Source organism: Mustelus asterias, chromosome 13 (genome assembly GCF_964213995.1).
Source record: "Mustelus asterias chromosome 13, sMusAst1.hap1.1, whole genome shotgun sequence".
In the NCBI taxonomy this organism is placed as follows: domain Eukaryota; kingdom Metazoa; phylum Chordata; class Chondrichthyes; order Carcharhiniformes; family Triakidae; genus Mustelus; species Mustelus asterias.
The window spans coordinates 60,714,466-60,738,428 of NC_135813.1; the positions used below are offsets into that span (position 1 = coordinate 60,714,466).

General features: G+C 40.6%; 1 protein-coding gene across 3 annotated transcripts in view; it reads left to right on the top strand.

Moving 5' to 3' along the window:
• Nucleotides 1–23,634, top strand: part of LOC144502672 (septin-2) — a 139,750-nt gene extending 116,116 nt beyond the window's left edge. The window contains exons 11-13 of one of the 3 annotated variants that reach the window (XM_078226857.1): nt 12,780–12,935; nt 21,017–21,155; nt 22,064–23,634. In XM_078226857.1, coding sequence (XP_078082983.1) covers nt 12,780–12,798 — 19 coding nt within the window. In that variant the 3' untranslated portion in view covers nt 12,799–12,935; nt 21,017–21,155; nt 22,064–23,634. Of the gene's footprint in view, nt 1–12,779; nt 12,936–21,016 lie in introns of all 3 variants that reach the window. The other 2 variants (XM_078226856.1, XM_078226855.1) reach the window with 2 other exon arrangements.
• Nucleotides 23,635–23,963: the final 329 nt, after the last annotated feature.

The following is a 23,963-nucleotide window of genomic DNA, read 5'->3' on the forward strand; positions in this document are numbered from 1 at the left end:
TGTGATCTCCAGCTTGAAGCACACCTCCTCATAGAGTCATAGAAGTGTATAGCATGGAAACACGCCCTTCGGCCCAACTTGTCCATGCCACCCTTTTTTTAAAACCCCTAAGCTAGTCCCAATTGCCCACATTTCGCTCATATCCCTCTATACCCATCCTACCCATATAACTGTCTAAACGCTTTTTAAAAGACAAAATTGTACCCGCCTCTACTACGACCTCTGGCAGCTTGTTCCATACACTCACCACCCTCTGTGTGAAAAAATTGCCCCTCTGGACACTTTTGTATCTCTCCCCTCACACCTTAAACCTATGCCGTCTAGTTTTAGACTCCCCTGCCTTTAGGAAAAGATATTGACTATCTAGTTGATCTATGCCCCTCATTTTTTTATAGACCTCTAAGATCACCCCTCAGTCTTCTACGCTCCAGAGAAAAAAGTCCCAGTCTATCCAGCCTCTCCTTATAACTCAAACCATCAAGTCCCAGTAGCATCCTAGTAAATCTCTTCTGCAATCTTCCTAGTTTAATAATATCCTTTCTATAATAGGGTGACCAGAACTACACACAGTATTCCAAGTGTGGCCTTACCAATGTCTTGTACAACTTCAACAAGATGTCCCAACTCCTGTATTTAATGTTCTGACCAATGAAACCAAGCATGCTGAATATCTTTTTCACCACTCTGTCCACCTGTGACTCCACTTTCAAGGAGCTATGAACCTGTACACCGAGATCTCTTTGTTCTGGAACTCTCACCAATGCCCTACCATTAACTGAGTAAGTCCTGCCCTGGTTCAATCTACCAAAATGCATCACCTCGCTTTTATCTAAATTGAACTCCATCTGCTATTCATCAACCCAATTGATCAGCATCCCGTTGCAATCGGAGATAACCTTCTCTGTCCACTATGCCACCAATCTTGGTGTCATCTGCAAACTTACTAACCACACTTCCTATATTCTCATCCAAATCAATATAAATGACAAATGACAGTGGACCCAGCACCAATCCCTGAGGCACACCGCTGGTCACAGGTCTCCAGTTTGAAAAACAACCCTCTACAACCACCCTCTGGCTTCTGTCATCAATTCCTCCTTCAAGCACTGCTTGTTGCTTTCATGATGTTTAATCGCTTGCACTCTTTGTCAGGAGATGCAAGAACATTACTTATGTCCAGTATAATAGTTCTAAACTCAACACTTGGAGACCACTGTATTAGAGTGATCTCACAAAAGTCATGTTTAAATTAATGTGGAGTGCTGATATCTCACACAAGAACTAGGAGCAGGAGTTGGCCATTCAGCCCATTATACCTGATTTGATAAGATCATTGCTGATCTGGTTGCTGCCTCAAAACCGCTTTCCTACCCATCACCATCACTACTATGCTGCCACCCCTCCTCCATTCATCAAATATCTAAGTCACTCATCCTTGCATATATTCAATGAGCCAACCTCCACTGCTCTCTAAGAACGAGAATTCCAAAGATGAACTTTCTGAGCGAAAAAGTGTCTCCTCATCTCAGTCTTAAATTGGAGAGTCCCAACTTTTAAAGTGTATCTTCTAGTTCAAGATTCTCCAATAAGAGGAAACATCCTCTCAGCATCCACCGTGTCAAGCCCCCTCGGGATCTTGTACGTTTCAGCAAGATCACCTCCCATTCTTCTAAACTCTGATGTATAGGCCCAACCTGCGTTCATAGACAAACTCTTTTTCCCAGGAATGAGTTGAGTGAGCCTTCTCTGAAGAGTTGATAATGCAATTGTATCCTTTCTTAAGTAAGGAGACCAAAATCACACACTACTCCAGATACAGTGTCGCTAATGCCTTGTACAGCTGTTGCAACGTTTCGCTACTTTTATGCTCAATTTCCCCTTGCAATAAACGTCAACATTCCATTTGCCTTCCTCATTACTTGTCGTACCTGCAAACTAACTTTTGGTGAATCATATACCAAGATACCCAGATCCCTCTGTACTATTAAAGTTCTGCAGTCTCTCTCTCTCTCTCTCTCTCTCTATTTCAATAATATAATGCTTTTCTATTCTTTCTGCAAAAGTGTACAAGTCACATTTTTCCACGTCATATTCCATCTACCAAATTTTGGTCCACTCACTTAACCTAAATCCCTTTGTAGACTGCTTTTGTTTTTTCATGGATGTGGGTGTTGTTGACCATCCCCAATTGTTCTGAGTGGCTTGTTGAGCCATTTCAGAGAACATTTAAGAATCAACCACATTGCTGTGGATCTGAAGTCACATGTAGGCCAGACCACATAAGGATGCAGATTTCCTTTCCTAAATGTCATCAGTGAACCAGATGGGTTTTTAACGACAACTGATGCTTGCTTCATGGTCACCATTACTGAGACTAGCTTCATATTCCAGCTTTATTGATTGAATTTAAATTCCCCCAGCTGCTGTGGTGGGATTTGAACACATGTCCCCAAAGTATTAGCCTGGGCCACTGGATTACTAGTCCAGTGCCAGTGCCATTACCACTGCTACCACTACTCTTTGTCTTCTTGGCAACTTACTCTCCAACCATCTTTGTCAAGAATTGGTTAGCAGGCATGAAACAGAGATTAGGAATAAATGGGTGTCTTTTGATGAGGCAGGTAGTGACTAGTAGGATCCCACAGGGTGTTTGGGCTCCAGCTATTCACAATATACTTCAATGATTTGGATGAAGGAACCAAAATTAATATTTCCAAGTATGATGATGACATGAAACTTGGATGTTTGAGTGGTGAAGAGGACGTAAAGAGGTTTCAAGGTGATTTAAACAAGTTGAATGAATGGGCAAATGCATGGCAGATGCAATATAATGTGGATAAATGAAGTTATCCACATGGTAGGAAAAACCCAATGTCAAAATATTAATTAAATGGTGATAGATTGGGAAATGTTGATATACAAAGGGACCAGAGTGTCCTTGTGCACCAATTATTGAAAGCAAGCATGCAGGTGCAGCAAGCAGTTAAGAAGGCAAATGATATATTGGCCTTCACTGCAAGAGGATTTGAATACAGGAGCAAGAATGTTTTGCTGCAGCTGTACAAGGCCTTGGTGAAACCATACCTGGAGTATTGGGTGCAGTTGTGGTCTCCTTTTTGGAAAGAATATACTCACCATAGAGGATGTATAGTGAAGGTTCACCACTGATTCCTGGGATGGAAGGATTGCCATGTGAGGAGCGATTGGGTCAACTGGGCCTGCATGGGGGATTTTGTTGATGTATTTACAATTCTGATAGGGCTAGACAGACTTGATGCAGGGATAAAGTTTCTGCTGAATTTTTTTGGGGGCGGGGGGGCGTCTAGACAAGGGGTCACGGTCTCACGATATGGGATAGGCCATTTAGGACCGAGGTGAAGAGAGAAACCTCTTCACTCCAAAGATGGTGAATCTTTTGAATTCTCTACCACAGAAGGCTGTGGAGACCAAGTCGCTACATATATTTAAGAAGGAAATGGATTTACATACTCTAAAGACATCAAGCAGTATCGGGAGAGCATGGGAATATGGCATTGAGGTAAAGGATCAGCCATGATCATATTGAATGGAAATTCGAAGGGCCGATTGGCTGCCTCCTCCTATTTTCTATGTTTCTATAAACAAAGTTACCCATTGTACCTTCTGTCCTATCATTCAAATCATTGTTATAGATTATATATAGTTGAGGCCCCAGCACTGATCCCTGTGGCACTCCACTAGTTACAGCTTGCCAACCCAAAAGTGACCCATTTAAACCTATTCAATTTCCTGTTAGCTAACCAATCCTCTACCCATGCTAATATGTTACCTCCTACATCATGAGATTTTATGCAGCAACCTTTGATGTGACACCGTATCAAATTATTTTTGGAATTCCAAGTACATCACATGTACAGGTTCCTCCTTAGCCACCATGTAACCTCCTCAAAGAGCTCTAATGAATTAGTCAAATGCAATTTCCCTATTGCAGAACTGTGTTGACTCTGCCTGATTGTACAATGTTTCTCTAAATATTCTTCTTTTACCTCAATAATGGATTCTAGAATTTCCCTCTGAGAGATGTTAGGCTAATCAGCCTATTGTTTCCTGATTTTTGTCTCCCTCCTTTCTTGAATGGATGTGTCACATTTGAGATCTTCCAATCTTCTGGAACCTTTCCTCCAGAATCTAGGGACAGAATGTACAAGATCACAACCAATGTATCTACTGTCTGCAGCTGATCACCTGAAACTTTTCATTATATTTTATGCATTATTCACTTGAGGGAGTGAGTTGGGGGTCTCTTTATTGCTCAGTCTTTCTTTTTGAAGATTACTGTTCCTCAGTCACGATATTGATCTCTGCACAAAAACATCTCTGCGTGAAGAGTGACTCCTCATGATGCTTACAGGAAAAAAAATCCTGAAATGGGAAACCTGACTCAGATTTACTCAGAGGTGGCCCAAGGAATGGAAAATCTCTCAAACGCATTTGCTGAAGGAGGAAATTATTGAACACCATTAAATGCACTGAGCTATCATTAGATATTTTAAAATTCAACGAGTGTTATTCCTTAGCTATTTATAAATTTGAAGAAATTAACTTTGGTGTGCCATCATACATACCCACAACTTTTTAAATATTCTTTCATGGATGTGAGCATTGCTGGTAAGGCCAGCATTTGTTTTTTTTAATCCTTAATTGTCCTTGAGAAGATAGTGAACCACCTTCTTAAACCATTGCAGTCCACCTGGTGCAGTTATACACACAGTGCTGTTAGGAAGGAAGTTGTAGGATTTTGATTCCGCAGTAGTGAAGGAACAGCGATGTGATTCCAGGTCAGGGTGTGCAGTTTGGAGGAGCACTGCAGGTGTTCTGTTCCTAAATGTCTGCTGCCTTTGTCCTTCTATATGGTAGGTTGCAGATTGTGAAGATGCTTTCAAAGAAGCGTAAGTTACTGCAGTATGTAGATTGTACACACTGCTATCATTGTGCATTGATGGTGGTGGAAATTAATTTTTTAGGGTGGTGGATGGGGTGCCAATCAAGGGTACTGTTTTGTCCTGAATAGTGTTGGGTTTCTTGAGTGTAGTTGGAGCCGCACCCATCCAAGTCAAGTGAAGAATAGTCCATCACACTCCTGACTTGTGCCTTCTAGTTGGTGGACAGATTTTGGGGAGTCAGGAATTGAGTTGCTCGCTTGAGAATTCCCAGCCTCTGCAGTGGCTACAAGAGTAGGTCAGTTAACTTCAATTTCACTGGGTTGGCTAGGCTCCAGCAGTTTATGTGAATAATTGCACTATGTCTCTCAAGGTCTAAGAATAGCGCAGGTTCAACACCGTTTTTATCCAAGTTTCTTATAAAAACACGTTTTTCGCCTGCAAACTTTTATATAGTATTCATCAAATCATTTTGTGAGCCATTTGTTCTACAGACAAATATTGCCCATCATACAGGTAACTTGGAAACTTTCAATAGTTTGGGGCTGACTTCCTCTGGTTATGTTCTATTTTTAGCAGTGCACACTGCAGGCTCTGTGCATTTGTACTCCAGGTTACTACCTCAGGAACTCGGAAATGGCAGCACCCCTTATTGGGGACCAGCATTTATTTTGATTTGTGCAGCTCTAGGTTTTTTATAAATGTTTCCATTGACAGAGCTGCTCTGCAGGGCTGTACATACTGAACCACTTTCTTCCGAAAACAGTGCCGATTTGAGGGTGATGTGAAGTAAGGGATTCCCTTGGAATGTATTAGCCCACTGTGAAATGATTTGGGACGATGTTCTACCTTTTAAAAGCACTATGAGCAGTATGTAAGTAGAAGTTGTTACATGTGTGCATGTAGACATAAAAAACAAAGATTTTCATTTGTATAGTGCTTCCCAAGCCCTCAATGTCCCAAAAGGCTTTACAACCAATGGACTACTTCTAAAATGTAAACATTACTGTGGGAAACACTGCAGCCAATTTACACACAGCTAATTCCCACAAGCAGCAATGACACTATCTGTTCTTTTAGGTGTTGGTTGAAAGATGAATATTGGCCAGGTCAACTTTACCCAGCTTGTCAAGTAATGCTGTGGGATTTTTATATTCATCTGAGAAGATAGACAAGGCTTTTTTTCCAGCAGCACAACATTTTCTCTCAATATTATACCGAGTGTCTGCCTCGATTTTGTGCTCCAACCATTGGATTTCAAAGTCCATAACCTATGCTATCAATTGAACCAAGACTGGCACTTGAAGGGTGAAAGAAAAGATGAATACTGAAGATCTGATTTAAGAAGAAAAATACAATGCAAATTGGTTAGGATTTGAGACAGGAAAATGGCAAAGGGTTTTGGATATTATTTTGACACTCTTGGATACTGGACAACTGACTATTTTTTGCTTTTACAGCAGCCTGTCAACTAGGTGTTTGCAGTGGGAGGGAGGGTTAAAGGGATGCATACAAGGTGTAATGATTGAGAGGTCAGCACTGTGGTATATGAAGGATTGAAAGGCTTTTTCAATAGGAGTGAAACTGGTCAATAGGATTCTTCCTCAAACCCCTTTTTTACTCCCACCCTGGTATCTTCATTCACCATCCCACCTCTGCCCTCAAAAATCAATTTGTCATTAGTTTAACTTCAGTTAGGACAAGTTGCAGTTAAATGGAAGGTTTTTCAGCTTTGTAAATCTGCTCTGTCATTTATATCTGTTCACAATAATTACAATTTTCTTAAGGTTTCATGTGAGACTTTAATTTGTACGCTGTTTTCAATGAATTTCTATAATGCATTGCAGCATGAAAATTGATGTGGCACCTGAATGCACTAAAATACTGATATTCAAGTGCAAAACATGAACCGAAGGGTTTAATTATCAACAAGATCAAAACAGCCAGTTGTCTTGCATCACTCGTGCACACATGTTCTCCTTATGCAACCAGCCTTATTTTTAGAGAGGGGGTACTGTTGGCTTTGGTGTGGTTTTCTTGCAAACACATTAAATTTCACCTGTTCTAATCATTATCAGTTGATGAAAACCTTTTGATGCATGCATATAAAGTGAAGCCAGGAAGCTAGTAATGTACTGGGGAATTGCAAATTCTCAGGAGCTGCTGGGATCGTGTTGGGCTGCACACAAGTTCTTGCAGAATGTTGTTCGTGAGGCACCATTTGTGTTGAGCATTATTTAGAAAATGGATTGGTGGTTGCAGGGGGCTGACATTCTGCTATCTGTCACTTTTGAATTTCAAGCTAGCTTGTCCTTAATGCATGGTGAATGTAAAATTTTAAAACAATGGCCTGGTTATCATCGAGTAAGTCATTGTCAATGCAGAGCCTACCCAGTTAGTGGGGTTTTTCCAACAGAAGTGGCACAGTGGTTAGCACAGCTGCCTCGGCTCCAGGGAACCGGATTCGATTCCAGCCTCGGGCGACTGTGTCTATGTGGAATTTGCACATTCTCCCCGTGCCTGTGTGGGTTTCCTCCGGGCGCTCCGGTTTCCTCTCTAGATGTGCACGTTGGGTGGAATGGCCATGCTAAATTGATCCTTAGTGTCAGGGATTAGCAGGGTAAATATGTGGTGTTACAGGATGGGGTCTGGGTAGGATTGTTGTCAGTGCAGACTCGATGGACCAAGTGACCTCCTCCTGAACTGTAGGAATTCTATAATTCTCTGAATGTTGGCTGAAAGAGGATAGAAAAAGCTGATTAAATCCAGTATTGATACTATCTTGCTGCATTTGAGGAGAAAATTCGCAGCATTTTATCCTTTCGTACTTGAAATCATTGTGATCAATAATTATTGCTTTTACTCTTTGCAGTTACTCTTTTAAAGTCTTTGTTCTGCTTTTAAAAAGTCTTTAGTCTTTAACATATCAGCAATTTTTCTGTGTAAGTATTAAATTGTCAAACTATGTAAGTTCATAAGACATAGGAACAGAATTAGGCCATTCGACTCATCGAGTCTGCTCTGCTGATATGCTCCTCATCCCCATTTTCCTGCCTTCTCCCCATAACCCTACAACCCATTACCAATTAAAAATCTGTCTAACTCGTCCTTAAATTTACTCACTGTCCCAGCATCCACCGCACTTTGGGGTAGTGAATTCCACAGATTCGCACCCCTTTGGGAGAAGCTGTTTCTCCTCAACTCAGTTTTAAATTTGCGAACCCTTATCCTAAGACTATGACCTCTCATCCTAAAATGCCCCACCAGAGGAGGCATCTGCTCCACATTTACTTTATCCATACCTTTATCATCTTGTATACCTCAATTTGATTTCCCCTCATTCTTCTAAATTTCAGAGAGCATAGGCCTAAACTGTTAAATCTCTCTTGATAGGACCTCCCGAGTTGCTTTTCTGAGCTTAACATGTGCAGTCTTAGCTTGATTCTGAACTGAACTTTGAACTTTGCGTCCCCTTACATTGCTAAACAACGGCCCAAACTGCTGTCTGGCCATTGGTGGTTATACTTCTTCACTGTTGAAACCTCCTTGTATCTTCACCTCAAAGATTTGACTTCTTAAATGCTTTTTACCCAGGTCTCCTCACAAACCCCAAAATCTGTGGCCAGAATCCCCTTCCTCTCTAAATCCCAAACTCTTGACTTTTTGTCCTTGTCCAGTCCTTCCAGCTACCTATATATGCTCCCACAAGGGTCTTATTTTTAAATCATTGCAATATTTCCCACAGTCTGTTTGGAGAATGGTCTGCAGCCACGTATCCTAACTAAAATTCAGTGTTTCTCAGACTTGCAATTACTTGCATACATTCAACTTTGAAGCAGGAGTAGGCCACTTTGCCCCTCAAGCCTACTCCACCATTCAATAAGATCATGGCTGATCTGATTGTAACCTCGGCTCCACAAGAACCTATCTAGCTCTGTCTTCAAAATATTCAAAGACTCAGCTTCCAGTTCCTTTTGGGGAAAATAGTTCCGAAGACTCATGACCTGTTAAAATTTCTCCTAATCTCTGTCTTAAATGAGTGACCCATTATTTTTGAAATGTGACTCCTGGTTCTGGATTCTCCCACAGGAGGAAACATCCTCTCCACATCCACTCTGTCAAGACCTCTAAGGATCTTAAACCCCCTAATCGTATAATGGTGAATCGGTCCTATTTATAGTGTCGAAGATGCTGCATCAAAAGTATGATTCTTGACGATGGAGGAAGGTTTATATAGGCCAGCATTCTAGAACATAAATTGCTGGCCAATTTGGCTGAGGTTGCAGCCGAATGGAAAATGTTAAACCTGTCCGAAATACGTTAATGGGTGTCCTGTAGCTTTACAGTCTTTAAACTTTCTGTCAAAGGCATTGTGCCTTTGCTTCAGCAGAATTCTGCAACTCCAATAGCAAATAGGTCAGATCCTTGACACAATAAAGTGCCTTTAGTGCTCAATTATAGTGTAAAGGAGGCAACAATAATGGCAGCCTTGCATTGCTTCAAAAGCATTGGACAGTATGGATGTAAGTATAAGTGTGTGGAGTTCATTTTGTTCTGTTTGGTAAGAGTTGATTACTGTGTAATTGTATTGAATTCAGCAAGGTTTTTATATTATACCTTTTCCTAGCACTTGGAACTCACACCATGCACTGCTAGAACCTATCTAACTTCTGTACTGCGTAGATACAGTTAAGTCATTTAATGCAGGCTTTCTGACCGTTTTGCACAGAAAATGACACTGTCTTTATATTATACCAGCTTCTTCAAGTAAAAACAGACCTCTCTGTGCTAATGACCTTTGGTGCTGTGGGCTGTTCATATGCTGGTAAATTGCACAGTGTGGGTGGCGACAGATGAGCAATAGCATAGGAACAATTTTGCACTTGCGCAGTGCTTTCAAAATTGTGATTAGAACTTTTCTTCTCCAGAGGATGGAGGAGGTTCATACAGATCTGAAGAAAAATGTCACTATCCTGCCCTATGCCAACCGGCATGTGTGCTGTGCCTGCAAGCGGAGGAAGGCACGGGAACTGGATTTCTTGCCTCTTTCTGTTCTTTATACTAACAACAATAATGTCTCTTCATCTACATTTCAGTATTACAGCATTATCTGACCTGTAATGTAACAGCACCATTCAAACTGGTACAAGCCAGGCTCCCGCTGACTACAGACGTTGTCTGAATGTCTGGGAATGGTCCTGTGGTATTTTTTGAAAGGTTTCTTCCACATATGCTCTGCAGGTGTATGTTTCTATTTCACTTTCCACCCACAGGCTTTCTTTACTGTACCAGCCTCACTGGCATTCACTAATGAAGACAAAAACAACTTCAGAATGAAAACTCCAACCCGTAGTATGTGTGCAGCAATGCCCTTGATCTGTCACACTTTTCCACTGAACTCTGAATTGCACCAAATAGCTGCATTCTGTAACCTGGTTCAGTAACCTCAATACTAATGTAGACTTTGTAGTGTTAGCTACATCTGAACTGTTGCAAAATAAGGATAATCTGTTATTTCACATTTTGTTTTGGAATCGAGGGCAAGGGGAGAGAATATTTCAACGTCAGTTTAATCAGTGTGACTAAGTTTCAGAGTAATGCAGTCAGTACAACTATATTAACTTATTACTGTTCAAATTATAATTGACCTGTTATAGATAGGGACTGTGAATTCCACAGGGGGCTCTTGGGGTCTAAACCATTTCTGTTTATGGACCATGGCGCACTATGAGGCCACATATAATGATTCTAAGACCACATTTGAGGAACAAGTTCTCAATTTATCAACAAGAGCAGCTGTTTCAAAATCAACCAGTCCATAAAATTCAAAATGGGAAAAACCTGTGGCATAAGAAATGCAATAGGTCAAGGCTGAGGCATTAAAAATTTAAATAGAAAATCACTGAGGCTTTGTTATCTGGATGACCAGGCACAAGCTGCAGATGGATATTAATTTGATGATCCAGATTTTTACCTGATATTTGAATTGCAGAGTGCCAGTAGCTCTTCGCATTTCAGCATTTCTCAGTCTAGCTCTTCAAAGGGATTCCTTGCAACAGTAAAGCATTGAACCTCATGAAACAAATCCTGTTGAGGACTTGTTTCCCTATTCAAGCATTGCCCCTCCTTCAAATTTGATTGTTTTTTTACACTAATGTTGTACTCCCTATGTAGTGGCAGCTAGATAGTGGTATCTAGCTAGTGTGTGAACACTCATTGTCCCTCTAATGGTTATGCTGTAATCCTCATAATCATTCTGAGTTGCTTTTTATTTAAACATTATCTATCCAATCTGCCACTCCATCTGCAAGAAATGTATCTAATCTGGCTGTGTCTCTAACATCAGGTCTGATGCACCCATCCATTCCGTTTTCTTTGTTCTGACCTGTGCAACATGTAATTATTGAAAAAGCTTTCCCTGAAAATTCTGCAGGTTTTTTTTTAGTCCTCACTGGCTGTACAGGCTTGCCTGCTGAGGACAGAATTAAATATTCTCAGTCAGTGGTCTGGAATTTAATTTCATTGTGAGTGTTCAGCAGCCCTGCAGTAAAGGGGTGAGTGTGGGGGTGGGGGAGAGCGGGAATGAGTAGCTCAAGTGATTGGTGGTGCTTGCCACTGGATGGCACAGTACTGTCAGACTATGAATGCTGAAGAAAGTTGGAGACTGACCAGTACTCGGCACATCCTCAATGGTAACCAGTTACATGCATACAGTAGTTACCTACTCCAGCAGGGATGAACTGTGAGCATCATTTCCATCTGAATATGAATGCATAATAGAGTGTCAAGACTGCATTCAAACTCAAGGATCAGTCCTATCCGTGTTATATTTCCTTGCAAGCGCAGATAACTTCACCAAATTACACTGGCATTTCCATATGGTTCCAGATATGCTCGATCCATCTGGGATCACTCCAGTCAGGCAGATATTGTGGCCTACATAGCATTTTTTAAATATTGCAATTTATGTGCCAACATAAGCAGTTGCTTTTCGATAAGACCTCGCCAATAAAATAAACATCAATGATAGAAACCAAAAGCTGAACATGATTTTTTACTGAATGTCTCAAACTATTTGAGAATTACCTGAAGTGATTCTGAAAATAAATGTTTCAACAGCATACAAGCCTCCTCTGTTAGATGGCCTAAGTACACAGAGATCTCAGGCCTGCTGTACCATCACTCTGTGATCTACAAACCTTTGCTCGAGAGGGAAGCTACAGTCTATAGAAGCTGCTTATCCAAATCCATTAGAACTGCTAATCTACTCCACACAACTATTTTCAGCCCTTTAAAAGCATCAGCTGTGTATTGCACAGGATGCGTAGTACTTGGTTTCAATGTGAAAGGATCTTTCTCAGACCCTCCACTTCCCCCCCACCATTCCTGTTATAACATGGCCTTTTAAAGCTTATCATTTTGCTTGTTTACACAGAGTATGTGCAGTAGTGTATAGCCATCAGAAAAAATATAAAATATATTCAGTAGAAGTCAGGAGATACTCGTCTCACTGGGCACCATTTATTGAGGGTTTTTTTTAAAATCTGAGGTGCTGTTTATAACTGAGACTCAAATGAACCACATTCGTAGCTCATATTAATCAAAAAACTGCCTGGTTAATGATGTACAATATGGGCAGGATTTTCCGGTCGTGCTTGCCCCAAAATGGGAAAATCCCGCTCAAGGTCAACGGACCTTTGCATGGACGGGAAATTTTGGCCCTGAGTGTCTGTACATGGAATGCAGCACATTGCCTGATATTTTGCTGCTGGATTTTTTTGAAATGAGTAGGGTGTTTTGTTTTGATGTGCAATTGTGACATTGCTGTCCTTGAAAAAGTGTTTTTATTGAGATGTGCAGTAATAATATTGTATTTTAAATACATAATTATTTTCTCCTCTCAGTTGCGCCGAATGCAGGAAATGATTGCTCAGATGCAGGCACAGATGCGAATGAAGCCTGCAGATAATGGAGACGGACACTGAGTGGTGAACCAGCTCTGCTTCTATTTTACAGGTAAGAGTTATTCAACTCTACTTTGGAATTGAAAGGTAATTGGAAATATGTAATTAGAACAGTGGTGGGCAACATGCAGCCCAGGGGCCAAATGTGGCCCATCGGGTTCTGAGTGCAGCCCACAAAACATTTTGTTGACCATTCCCCATGCACATTCTGCTGATTTCCATCCACATCGTTTTTTCCAACCAGTACGATTGTAAGTGAAATGCACATGAAACAAGAGCAAATGAAGTGAAGTGCATGCTGATTGCACACAACATTGGCTGTGAGAGATGTGTGCTCCCTTTGCATCCAAAGCATAAATATTTATTTTGTTTTTACCATTTGAAGTTGATAACAGTTCTATTAATACATGAATGATTAAGCACCTTCTGTAACTCATTATGAAATATTCGGCATGTCTTAAATATGTACATAGGATCATGGTTAGTCAACAAGCTGGACTTCAATCTTGCAACCCACTGAGTAGTAGGAGGGAAACTCATGTCCACTCACTAATCTAGGTTGCCTATCACTGAATTAGAGGCTAGCTGTCAGGGTTTAACAATTTAAAATGCACTTGAGTAACCTCTTACTCACCTGAACCCAGCTTCTGGGTGACCACCCACCTAAACAATCTTCCACCTAAACAATCTCCCACATGAAGCCAGCTCCTGGGTCAGTCTGAACCATCATTCATCTGAAGCCATCTTTTGGGGATTCTATATGTGCAGAAACATTTTATTTGTGATCACTCTAGCTGATGTTATGGGTCAGGTTAGAAACTCCAAAGTGTTTTATGAAGCCCACCTGAATCATAAATTTTGCATCTTGAATTTGGCTAGGATGAGCATGATATGTTTCACTTCAGGTATAATTCAATAACCCTCTAGAGAGCTTTTATCATACAGTTTATTTAAGAATATAGTTAACATGTATAGAAAGAAAATTAGCAATTCCGTTTATCAGTTACAAACAAAAAAACACAGAAAACAACCACAACAATGTATTAACCCTCAATTGAATATTAAAGCTGTTCCAACAAACCAAAACCTTTCATAGGCAAAACCCTTTTCACAAGCTTAACACAACATAGGTTAAAATCTCAGTTGACTGGAATTGAGTCTTTTCGAAGCCTGCACTTTCCTTCTAGAAGGCAAAATGTTGCCTTGAGATAACCAGCAGAATTTCCATTTCAGCTTCTTTCTTGTTTGATGCCCCTGCTAAAACTAAAAATTAAACTGCAGCCTCAGAACTTGCAAAACTGAAACCTTAAACTCGCTGGAAAGAAAAGAAACTGTCCATGCCATTTTCTCCTAACAATGCAGAATCGTAAAACTAATCCCAGAGTAAACATAAACAACCCCATTTACCACTTAAGTAGCAATAACAGGACTCATTGTAGTCAGCCCGGCAACAATGACACCACTGAAGCTGTGAGCTGCAAAAAAGATTTTTTTTAAAAAACTTTCTTAAAGGTACACTGACGTCTCACTGAAGTCTGATTCTTTAAGCAGCCACAAAATATCTTGATATGAGTACAATTTCCTGGGATTCTCCTGGTCTCCCACCATAACCTCAATAGGAAATGACTGGAACCCTCCAAAGAGAGGCCTAAATGGCCATCTTTAGCCATTGAGGCCAGTTCTCTGGACATTGGGGAGGACAGAGGGACTTGGAAGAAAGCACATGGAATTTCTGAGCCATGGTGAGTCAGTTCTTCTGCTAAAGACTGTGTTTATTTCCGTTTTGTGAAAAAGCTGTGTAACACTAGAGGGTTAATGTGGGAGCTTTTTCAACCAGATCAAAAAACACAGCTAGCTGTTCAGTGTGGAACATTTTGTCCTATTGTTGGCTGAATGGAGTTTGATTGCAAAGCGCAATCAAAGAAGCAACAGCTGGAAGGCTGCTCTGAAAAATGATTTATTTTTTCATAAATGTTTAGGATTGTGCAGTTCTACCACAGAGTTTCTAATTTGGGACAGGAATGTATGTGAAAATATGAGACTTGAGAGAAAATGGGGAAACTCTGTCAGTTGCATTTTAAACAATGCCCCAAAGAATCCTCCCACTGCTTCTGTTTAATTGCTTCCACCTCGGCATGTTTTTCAAGCTATCCAATCAGGCTGTTGTGTGGTTCTGTGGAATTCAAACTGTGGGGCTGGCCAGAGGTCAAATGGACCCGCAGATATGTCTGATTTTTTTTTCCTTTAAATTTTTTTTTGGTGCGGGATTTGATGTTTACTTTGCAAAATGCACCCAATTACAAATTCTTGATGGTTGTATCTCTGGACGGCTTCCTTTTAGTGTGGGTGGTTTGGGTTATTTAATCTACAGATAATGACTGTGTGCAAGTTTGACAGGCAGGACTGGCTGTCAGTGGAATTGTTAACAGTGTTGTTTTGCTTCAGATAAAACCTGCAGCAATATATCCATTATTCTAGGCTGCAGAATTGAAATTCAAGTAATCTAGTCTTTCTTGGAAATCATTAAATCATATGGCGCAAAAGGAGGCCATTTAGTTCATCACATCTTTACTAGCTCTTTGAAAGAGCTATCCAATTGGTTCCACTCCACTGTACTATAGCCCTGCCAATTAGTCCTTTTACGGATATATATCCAATTCTCTCTTGAAAGTTGTTACTGAATTTGTTTCTAACAAGCTCTGAAAGCCAGTACTACATTCCAGATTGTAACAACTTGCTGTGTATAGTTTTTTTTTAACCTTATTTCCATCCTGGTTCTTTTGACAATTAGCTTCCTGACCCTTTTACCAGTGGAAGCGCTTTCTCCCCCACCTACTCTAGTAATACCCCTCAGAATTTTGAATGCCTCTATTAAATCTTCCCTTAACATTCTTTGCCCTGATGAGAGCAATCCTCGTCTCTCCACATAACCAGAGTTCTTTATCCCAGATATAATTCTAATAAACATTCCTGCAACCTCTTCCTAGACCTTGACAGAGTATAGTTTTCGACTTTATTATTTGGTTGATGAGCTAGTGAAGCAGACTGCTTGACTGTTATAGACTCGTTTCATTTTCACTGGGCTCTACACCAGGCAGCTGATCCACTTCGCAGATTTGCTGGCCACGTGGTAAAGACAATAGTTACCCTGAGAAGTTAATATTGTGCATCATTCCGTAATTTACTTTTACGAGCAAGTTGGAATGAGCTGAAAGGACAAAGTTAGAAATATAGAGCCTGGCGACTTAAAGATCAATGACACTTTGGCCTACAGAGAAGCATATCAGGAATAGGCCATTCAGCCCATCAAGCCTACTCCTCCATTCAGTATGATCATGGCTGATCATCTACTTCAATGCCTTTTCCCCACACTATCTCCATATCCCTATATGTCATTGGTATTTAGAAATCTGTCAATGTGTTTTAATCATAATCAAGGACAGAGCTCCAACAGGTCTCTGGGATGGAGAACTCCAAAGATTCACAGCCCTCTGAATAAAATAAATTCTCCAAACCTCCGTCCTAAGTGGCTTCCCCCTTATTTTAAAATAGTGTGCCTTAGTTCTAGACACCCCAACCAGGGGAAGGATCTTGCATGCATCTACCCTGTCTATCCCTTTAGGTATTTTGGCGGTTTCAATGAGATCACCTCTCATTCTTTGAAAGTCGAGAGAATACAGGCCCAGTTTCCCCAGTCTTTCTTCGTAGGACAGTCCTCAATCCCACAAACAAGTTTGGTGAACATGTCCTGTCTATGGTAGTAATATCCTTCCTAAGGTTAGAGGACCCAAACTGCACAAATATACACCAGGTGTGGTCTAACCAAGTTTCTATACAATTGAAGCAAGACTTAGCTATTCCTGTACTCAAATCCTCTTGTGATAAAGCTAACATATCATTAGCCTTCTTAATTGCTTGCTGCACCTGCATGCTAACTTTCAGTGACTTATTGACAAGGCCACCCAGGTTCCTTTGTGCATCTTCGCTTTCTAATCTCTCACCACTTAAGAAATACTTTTCATTTCTGTTCCCCCCCCCCTAAAGTGAATAATTCCATATTTTTCCTCATTATAGAACATCGAACATAGAACAGTACAGCACAGAACAGGCCCTTCGGCCCACGATGTTGTGCCGAGCTTTACCTAAAACCAAAATCAAGCGATCCCACTCCCTATCATCCTGGTGTGCTCCATGTGCCTATCCAATAACCGCTTAAATGTTCCTAAAGTGTCTGACTCCACTATCACTGCAGGCAGTCCATTTCACACCCCAACCACTCTCTGCATAAAGAACTTACCTCTGATATCCTTCCTATATCTCCCACCATGAACCCTTTAGTTATGCCCCCTTGTAATAGCTCCATCCACCCGAGGAAATAGTCTTTGAACGTTCACTCTATCTATCCCCGTCATCATTTTATAAACCTCTATTAAGTCTCCCCTCAGCCTCCTCCGCTCTAGAGAGAACAGCCCTAGCTCCCTCAACCTTTCCTCATAAGACCTACCCTCCAAACCAGGCAGCATCCTGGTAAATCTCCTCTGCACTCTTTCCAGCGCTTCCACATCCTTCTTATAGTGAGGTGACCAGAACTGCACACAATATTCCAAATGTGGTCTCACCAAGGTCCTGTACAGTTGCAGCATAACCCCACGGCTCTTAAACTCCAACCCCCTGTTAACAAAAGCTAACACACTATAGGCCTTCTTCACAGCTCTATCCACTTGAGTGGCAACCTTTAGAGATCTGTGGATATGGACCCCAAGATCTCTCTGTTCCTCCACAGTCTTCAGAACCCTACCTTTGACCCTGTAATCCACATTTAAATTAGTCCTACCAAAATGAATCACCTCACATTTATCAGGGTTAAACTCTAATTAGTTTAATATTCTAATTAATATTCTAATTAATATTCTAATTAGTAATCCTTTGTCAATTGAGTCTATTGTTTTTTGTTTAAACTTAAGGAATTTTTATTGAACTCTGAATATTTTCCTGTGTTGAACTTCATAAATTGATCAGGCTTTTTGGCCTTATTGTATTTTTGCCAGTTCTTTTGAAAGAGCAATCGAATTGTTCCAACTCACCTCTTATCCCATAACCCTTAATTATTTTTAAATATTAAAATGAATATTGAATTCCATTTTAAAAGCTGATATTGAATCTGCTCATAAAACCTTTTCAGGCAGCACATTCCAAATCATTATTACTTGCTATGTTGTAAAAATTCTCCCCTTTTTGGAAAATTTTGGGATTCATCCAAGAATTTGAACCACATCCTCAAGCATTTTAACCAACAATCCTGAAGTGAGAATCATACCTCTAAACCAATTGTGGGTGGGGTCTAGCAGCCTTAGCAGAAGGCAATGTGAAACTAAAAGATCAATGGTTCAGTGCTGCTCTGTGCTGGATTTGCAGATCTCAGTCAGGGGTGGGAGATAATTCATGCACTTGGCTGTTATCTTTGCACATAAGAATACTAATTGAATCTATGAGGCATGTTCATGCACTCTGTAGCTACCAGAATGTGTTGGATCTCTGGAAGCAGATTCAATTCCAGCTTTTTCATGGATATCCTGAAAACAAGTGGAAGTAGTCAAGAATGGAGCTTCATTAAAATAGTGAATATTGATTTCTGCTCAAAGACTGTTGGTTTCATTTTGGATCTGAAGTATAGTCCCAGGAAACTTGATCTCTTGTTTTACGTCAGTCATTATCAGTCAGCAATGGTGTGGGTACTACAATTTCACAAAGAGGAGAAAGATCGCCATGGGACCGTGTTTATGATCGCTGAGTAGCACGTGAATAAAAGGAGCTCATGCTCAGTTATGATGTTTTCCCATGGATGAAGAGCACTAATGACGCTCCCTATATAGACACTCAAAAGACTGGTCAGAGCAGGCAAATGGAACTTGTAGAACTATAGCCCAGTATGACTTACCACCTTCAGGAGAAGAAAGCAGGAATGGAATTACTTTTTAACATAAAACATAGAAAGGTTGCCTAAAAATGAGAATTGGAACTGGATGCATCAAAGCACAAGATGGGTGCACATATTCCACGGGGTCATCCCCAATCGGCCGGTGGCTCTGATATCCATCATTATGAAGTGCTTTGAAAGGCTAGTCATGGCACGAATCAATTCCAGCCTCCCGGACTACCTGGATCCACTACAGCTGCAACAGGTCTACAGCAGACTCCATCTCCCTGGCCCTGCACACAACCCTGGAACACCTAGATAACAAGGACACCTATGTCAGACTCCTATTTATTGACTACAGCTCAGCCTTCAACACCATGATTCCCACAAAACTGATCTCCAAACTCACTGGCCTGGGCCCTGGCGCCTCCCTCTGCAACTGGATCCTGAACTTCCTAACTCACAGACCACAATCAATAAGGATAGGCAACAACACCTCCACGATCATCCTCAACACTGGTGCCCCACAAGGCTGTATTCTCCTTATACTCTACACTCCTTATACACCTATGACTGTGTGGCCAAATCCCCCTCCAATTTGATTTTCAAGTTTGCTGACGACACCACTGTAGTGGGTCGGATCTCAAACAATGACGAGACAGAGTACAGGAATGAGATAGAGAATCTGGTGAACTGGTGCAGCAACAATAATCTCTCCCTCCATGTCAACAAAACGAAGGAGATTGTCATCGAATTCAGGAAGCATAGAGGAGAACATGCCCCTGTCTACATTAATGGGGACAAAGTACAAAGGGCCGAGAGCTTCAAGTTTTTAGGTGTCCAGATCACCAACAACCTGTCCTGGTCCCCCCATGCCGACACTATAGCTAAGATAGCCCATCAACGCCTCTACTATCTCAGAAGACTAAGGAAATTTGGCATGACAGCTACGACTCTCACCAACTTTTACAGATGCACTATAGAAAACATTATTTCTGGTTGTATCACAGCTTGGTATGGCTCCTGCTCTGCCCAAGACCGCAAGGAACTACAAAAGTTTTTGAATATAGCCCAATCCATCATGCATACCACCTTCCCCATCCATTGACTCTGTCTACACTTCCCGCTGTCTTGGCAAAGCAGCCAGCGTAATTAAGGACCCCATGCACCCAGGACATTCTCTCTTCCACCTTCTTCCGTCGGGAAAAAGATACAAAAGTCTGAGGCCACGTACCAACCGACTCGAGAACAGCTTCTTCCCTGCTGCTGTCAGACTTTTGAATGGACTTGCCTTGCATTAAGTTGATCTTTCTCTACACCGTAGCTATGACTATAACACTACATTCTGCACTCTCTCGTTTCCTTCTCTATGAACGGTATGCTTTGTCTGTATCACACGCAAGAAACAATACTTTTCACTATGTTAATACATGTGACAATAATAAATCAAATCAAAATTGGACCCCTGATGGAAAATAGTGACTGGTTGTCGATTCAAGATTCTGCACCATCTGACTCACAAAATGATTGAAATAATAATGCACAAAAAGAAGCCACTTGGCCCATCACATCTATGCCGAATCTTTGAATGAGCCATCTAATTAGTTCCACTCACCTACCCTTTCCATGGTGACCTTTTTTTATTGTCTTCAGGTATGTATCTAATTCCTTTTTGAATGCTGTGGTTCTTCAGCCTGTCATCTTAAATCTGTGTCCTCTGGTGCTTGCTATTGATCCTTTTTGCTATTGGAAACTATATTTTTGTGACCACTGCAATCCAATTTCCTCTTGACATTCTCTGCTTTGAGGAGAAGAACTGCAGCTTCTCCAGTCTCTCCTGAGAAGTGAAACTCCCATCCGTGATACAATTTTAGCAAATCTCTTCTGCACCTTTTCTAAGCTACTGAAGCAACGTATCCAGAACTGAATACAAAGTTGTGGGAACTTTTGTAAATCTCAGCACCATAACTGTGCTGAAAACTTTTGAGAATCTTGTCCCTCTGGGTGTTCACATTGTCATTAATTGTTCAGTAACATTTCGGCAATACTAAATCTATTGACATAATCAACCTTCCAGCAGTTGTAATGGTTCAGAAAATGAAAAATTACTTCTAAATGAATGTATTCATTTTAATGCAGTGGTAGAAAATTGTATATGTGTCGTATGTAAATGTAGTTATGATAAGTTAATAATGTCATTGTATTTTTCTCTGTAGGGATAGAGTGTAGTGCAAATCTCTTGTTTGCAAACACTCTTGATGTCTCTTGGATTCAATGCTGACTATGAGTTTCTGGCAAAACAGAAGAGGAGACAATCTTCGCAAATCTTGCATGGAATTTCTTTATCACTCTATTGTAATCACGATATATTTTCTACCTTGCCTATTTGTACTGATCTTACTTGATTACAGTGGGAACCTTTTTACGGTTTTTAGATAGTTTGTAAACCTTCATGTATTGTTGCTGCACATGTCAAGCTTTCACAGCCATCTAATCCCTTTCCCCACAAGTGGCAGATTCTGGTGGAATTTGCAGAGCCACTCTCAACATCACCAAAATGCTCATCAATGAGTTGAAAATACAGCCAATAGTGCTGCCCATTGGAATCCCTGAAGTGAAATAATCCATTAGCATTGGGTTAAATGAAGCAAAAACATCACCAGTTCACCAACCTTCACTTCAATTTGCCAACAAAGCAAAAATCTACTGCTGACAAAGACCCAAAATGCCAACTGAATTAAACACCATGATCAGTATCCTATCCAACTAATTGGCACAGTTGCTTTTGTGTCACAAGTAGTATCCTTGCTGACAAGTTCACTGATAAGTGAACACAGTTAATGGTGGTAATTCCCTTCCCTGTCATTATTTTTTAAACCTTAATGAATGGCCAAAGTAAACTAACAGTTACCCACTTACTTGCCAATCTGCAGCAGATGCAGCTGAAATGCTTACTCATGATTTGTGGCAGACTTGGACTATTGTCAAATTATTATACATCAGGTTATACGCCTCAAACTTTTGGTGCCAGCAAATGTGCTTTTGCAAACTTCTGCAATGTGAAACTATTGTGAAATTGAGATTCCAACATGCCACAGATTCCCTTAAATTCACAGTGCATGCTAACATCTTGAAGTTTAGATGTGCTGTAGGGAGATTAACATTACATACATTTATTGTGTATCTTCGTCATTTCCATATTTTTGAAATCTTAAGGCCTGTCATGGCCCTAAGTTTATGAAAGGTGCAATTTTTTTTTTTAGTTCAGTTGATGGCAATCTTGCACAGACATCAGGAGGTTGTGGATTCAAGTTGCAGCGCTCCAAGACTTGAACCTGTAATCTAAGGCTGGTGCACCAGCATGCCAAGGGAAGATTACATTGTTGAAGATGCCATTGAACTTTGGTGGCTCGAGTGAACAATCATGGCCCTTTACAAGAACAAGGTGTTATGCCAGTATCCTGGCCAACAGTCTTCCCTCAATGAACACTAGCAATAACAAATGACCTGTTTATTTACCTCACTCCTGCTTGTTGCACCTTGTAGTGTGTAAAGTGGCTACCGTGTTTGTTTACTTCAGATACTTGCACCGCTTCAAAGTAATTAATTGTCTGGGAAGCACATTGAGAGATTAGAGTGTTCTAGGTATCACATAAATGTAAATCTCCTATGTCTAAACATATTCTAAGCCAGGCTACTGATTTGCTTTGTTATAATTGGTACAGTTTCTTTATCAATACTTGAGAATCACATGGCGCAAACTTTTTTCCACACAAAAAACACAATTCAGTTACTTTCACTATTGATTTGGTGTTTGAATCAATAAAATAGTAAAGTCTGCTTTAAATGAAGCATTTGAGTACTCCGAGTGTGAAGCTTCATTGATTGTACAAAGATCTGTGATATAAAGGATAATGTATAAATGGAACTGCACAAAATGTTCTGGATTTTCAAACTATGTGATATTCATGTTTTACCCCTGTATTTCCACCACCACTTTAGTTTCTATAGAACAGTTAAAACAAGCTTATTGGCGCTGTAAAGCTCCTCACTGTTGCAGTTGTCAATTCAGCTAACGAGACTGTTCAATTTGTATGATAAAGCTGCAGATAGTGTAACAATAATGTCACAGGAAAGTAATTTACTTGTACCTCATGCACTGTGCAAACTTCCTTTAATGCAGTTATTATTTGGTTACGGCATTATAGCTATGATGTGTAGATCTTTACGATGGTTGACTTTAAATTCAAGGTCTTTTCAGCAGTCTAGCGGGTGCCTATAGACAGTAACTTCCCAAGCCCACTCATATGCATCTCAGTTTTGGAAATGAGGATGCCTCAAAAACACTAAATGACTGGTTTGTCCTTCGAGGACCTATTGATTAAGGGGCAATGCTGCCTCAGGAGTTGTCCATTTGCAGAGAACTGACCAACTGAGTATGGTCAAAAATGTTTATAGCGCCAACATTCCTGGCAATGTATGTAGCTATGGGTTTGCATTAATGTGGCTGCTGTGTTCATTGTGTATGAGTTGAGTTTACTACAGAATGAGTTGCATTCCATTTGTGCTAGGAGGGAAAGCCCTAGATCCTTAGATCAGTGTTTGTCATATTGTTTTCATATCCAGGCACAGTTATGTTCACCAATTGCCTTATGATTGACAGTTACTTTACTTTGGTAAGGGGAATGGGATTGGTTTTGTTTGGCTTGATGCCAATAATCTGCCTTTAGGAGCTTTTGTTAGTAATTTCAAACATACTCATAAAAATGCTTTTATCTTTATACACTACATTTGTTTTTGTATCCAGTAGTCAATAATAAACTGTACAGGACCGAACTGACTGACTCTTTCATCATTTCATCATATTTAACCTGTACTTCCCTCAAAGCCGCCATCAGCCGCAAGAAAAGGACTGTGCTGTTTGCTGGCTACTGTATGACCACATAATAGATGCCAGGTGAGTAGAAAGGACAAAACTGCTTGCAGATGTTTTTGCTCCTTTGCTTTTATAATGCAGGGCACTTGTGATGGCCAGAAGCAGAAGAAGCTTCTTAATAATGTCTGTGACATTAAGATTATCTGCTGTGAAAAGCATTACAAATTCTCGCAGCTGACAAGTGAACAGTAATGAAGGATGCCTCCATTTATAAGGTTTTTGCTCAC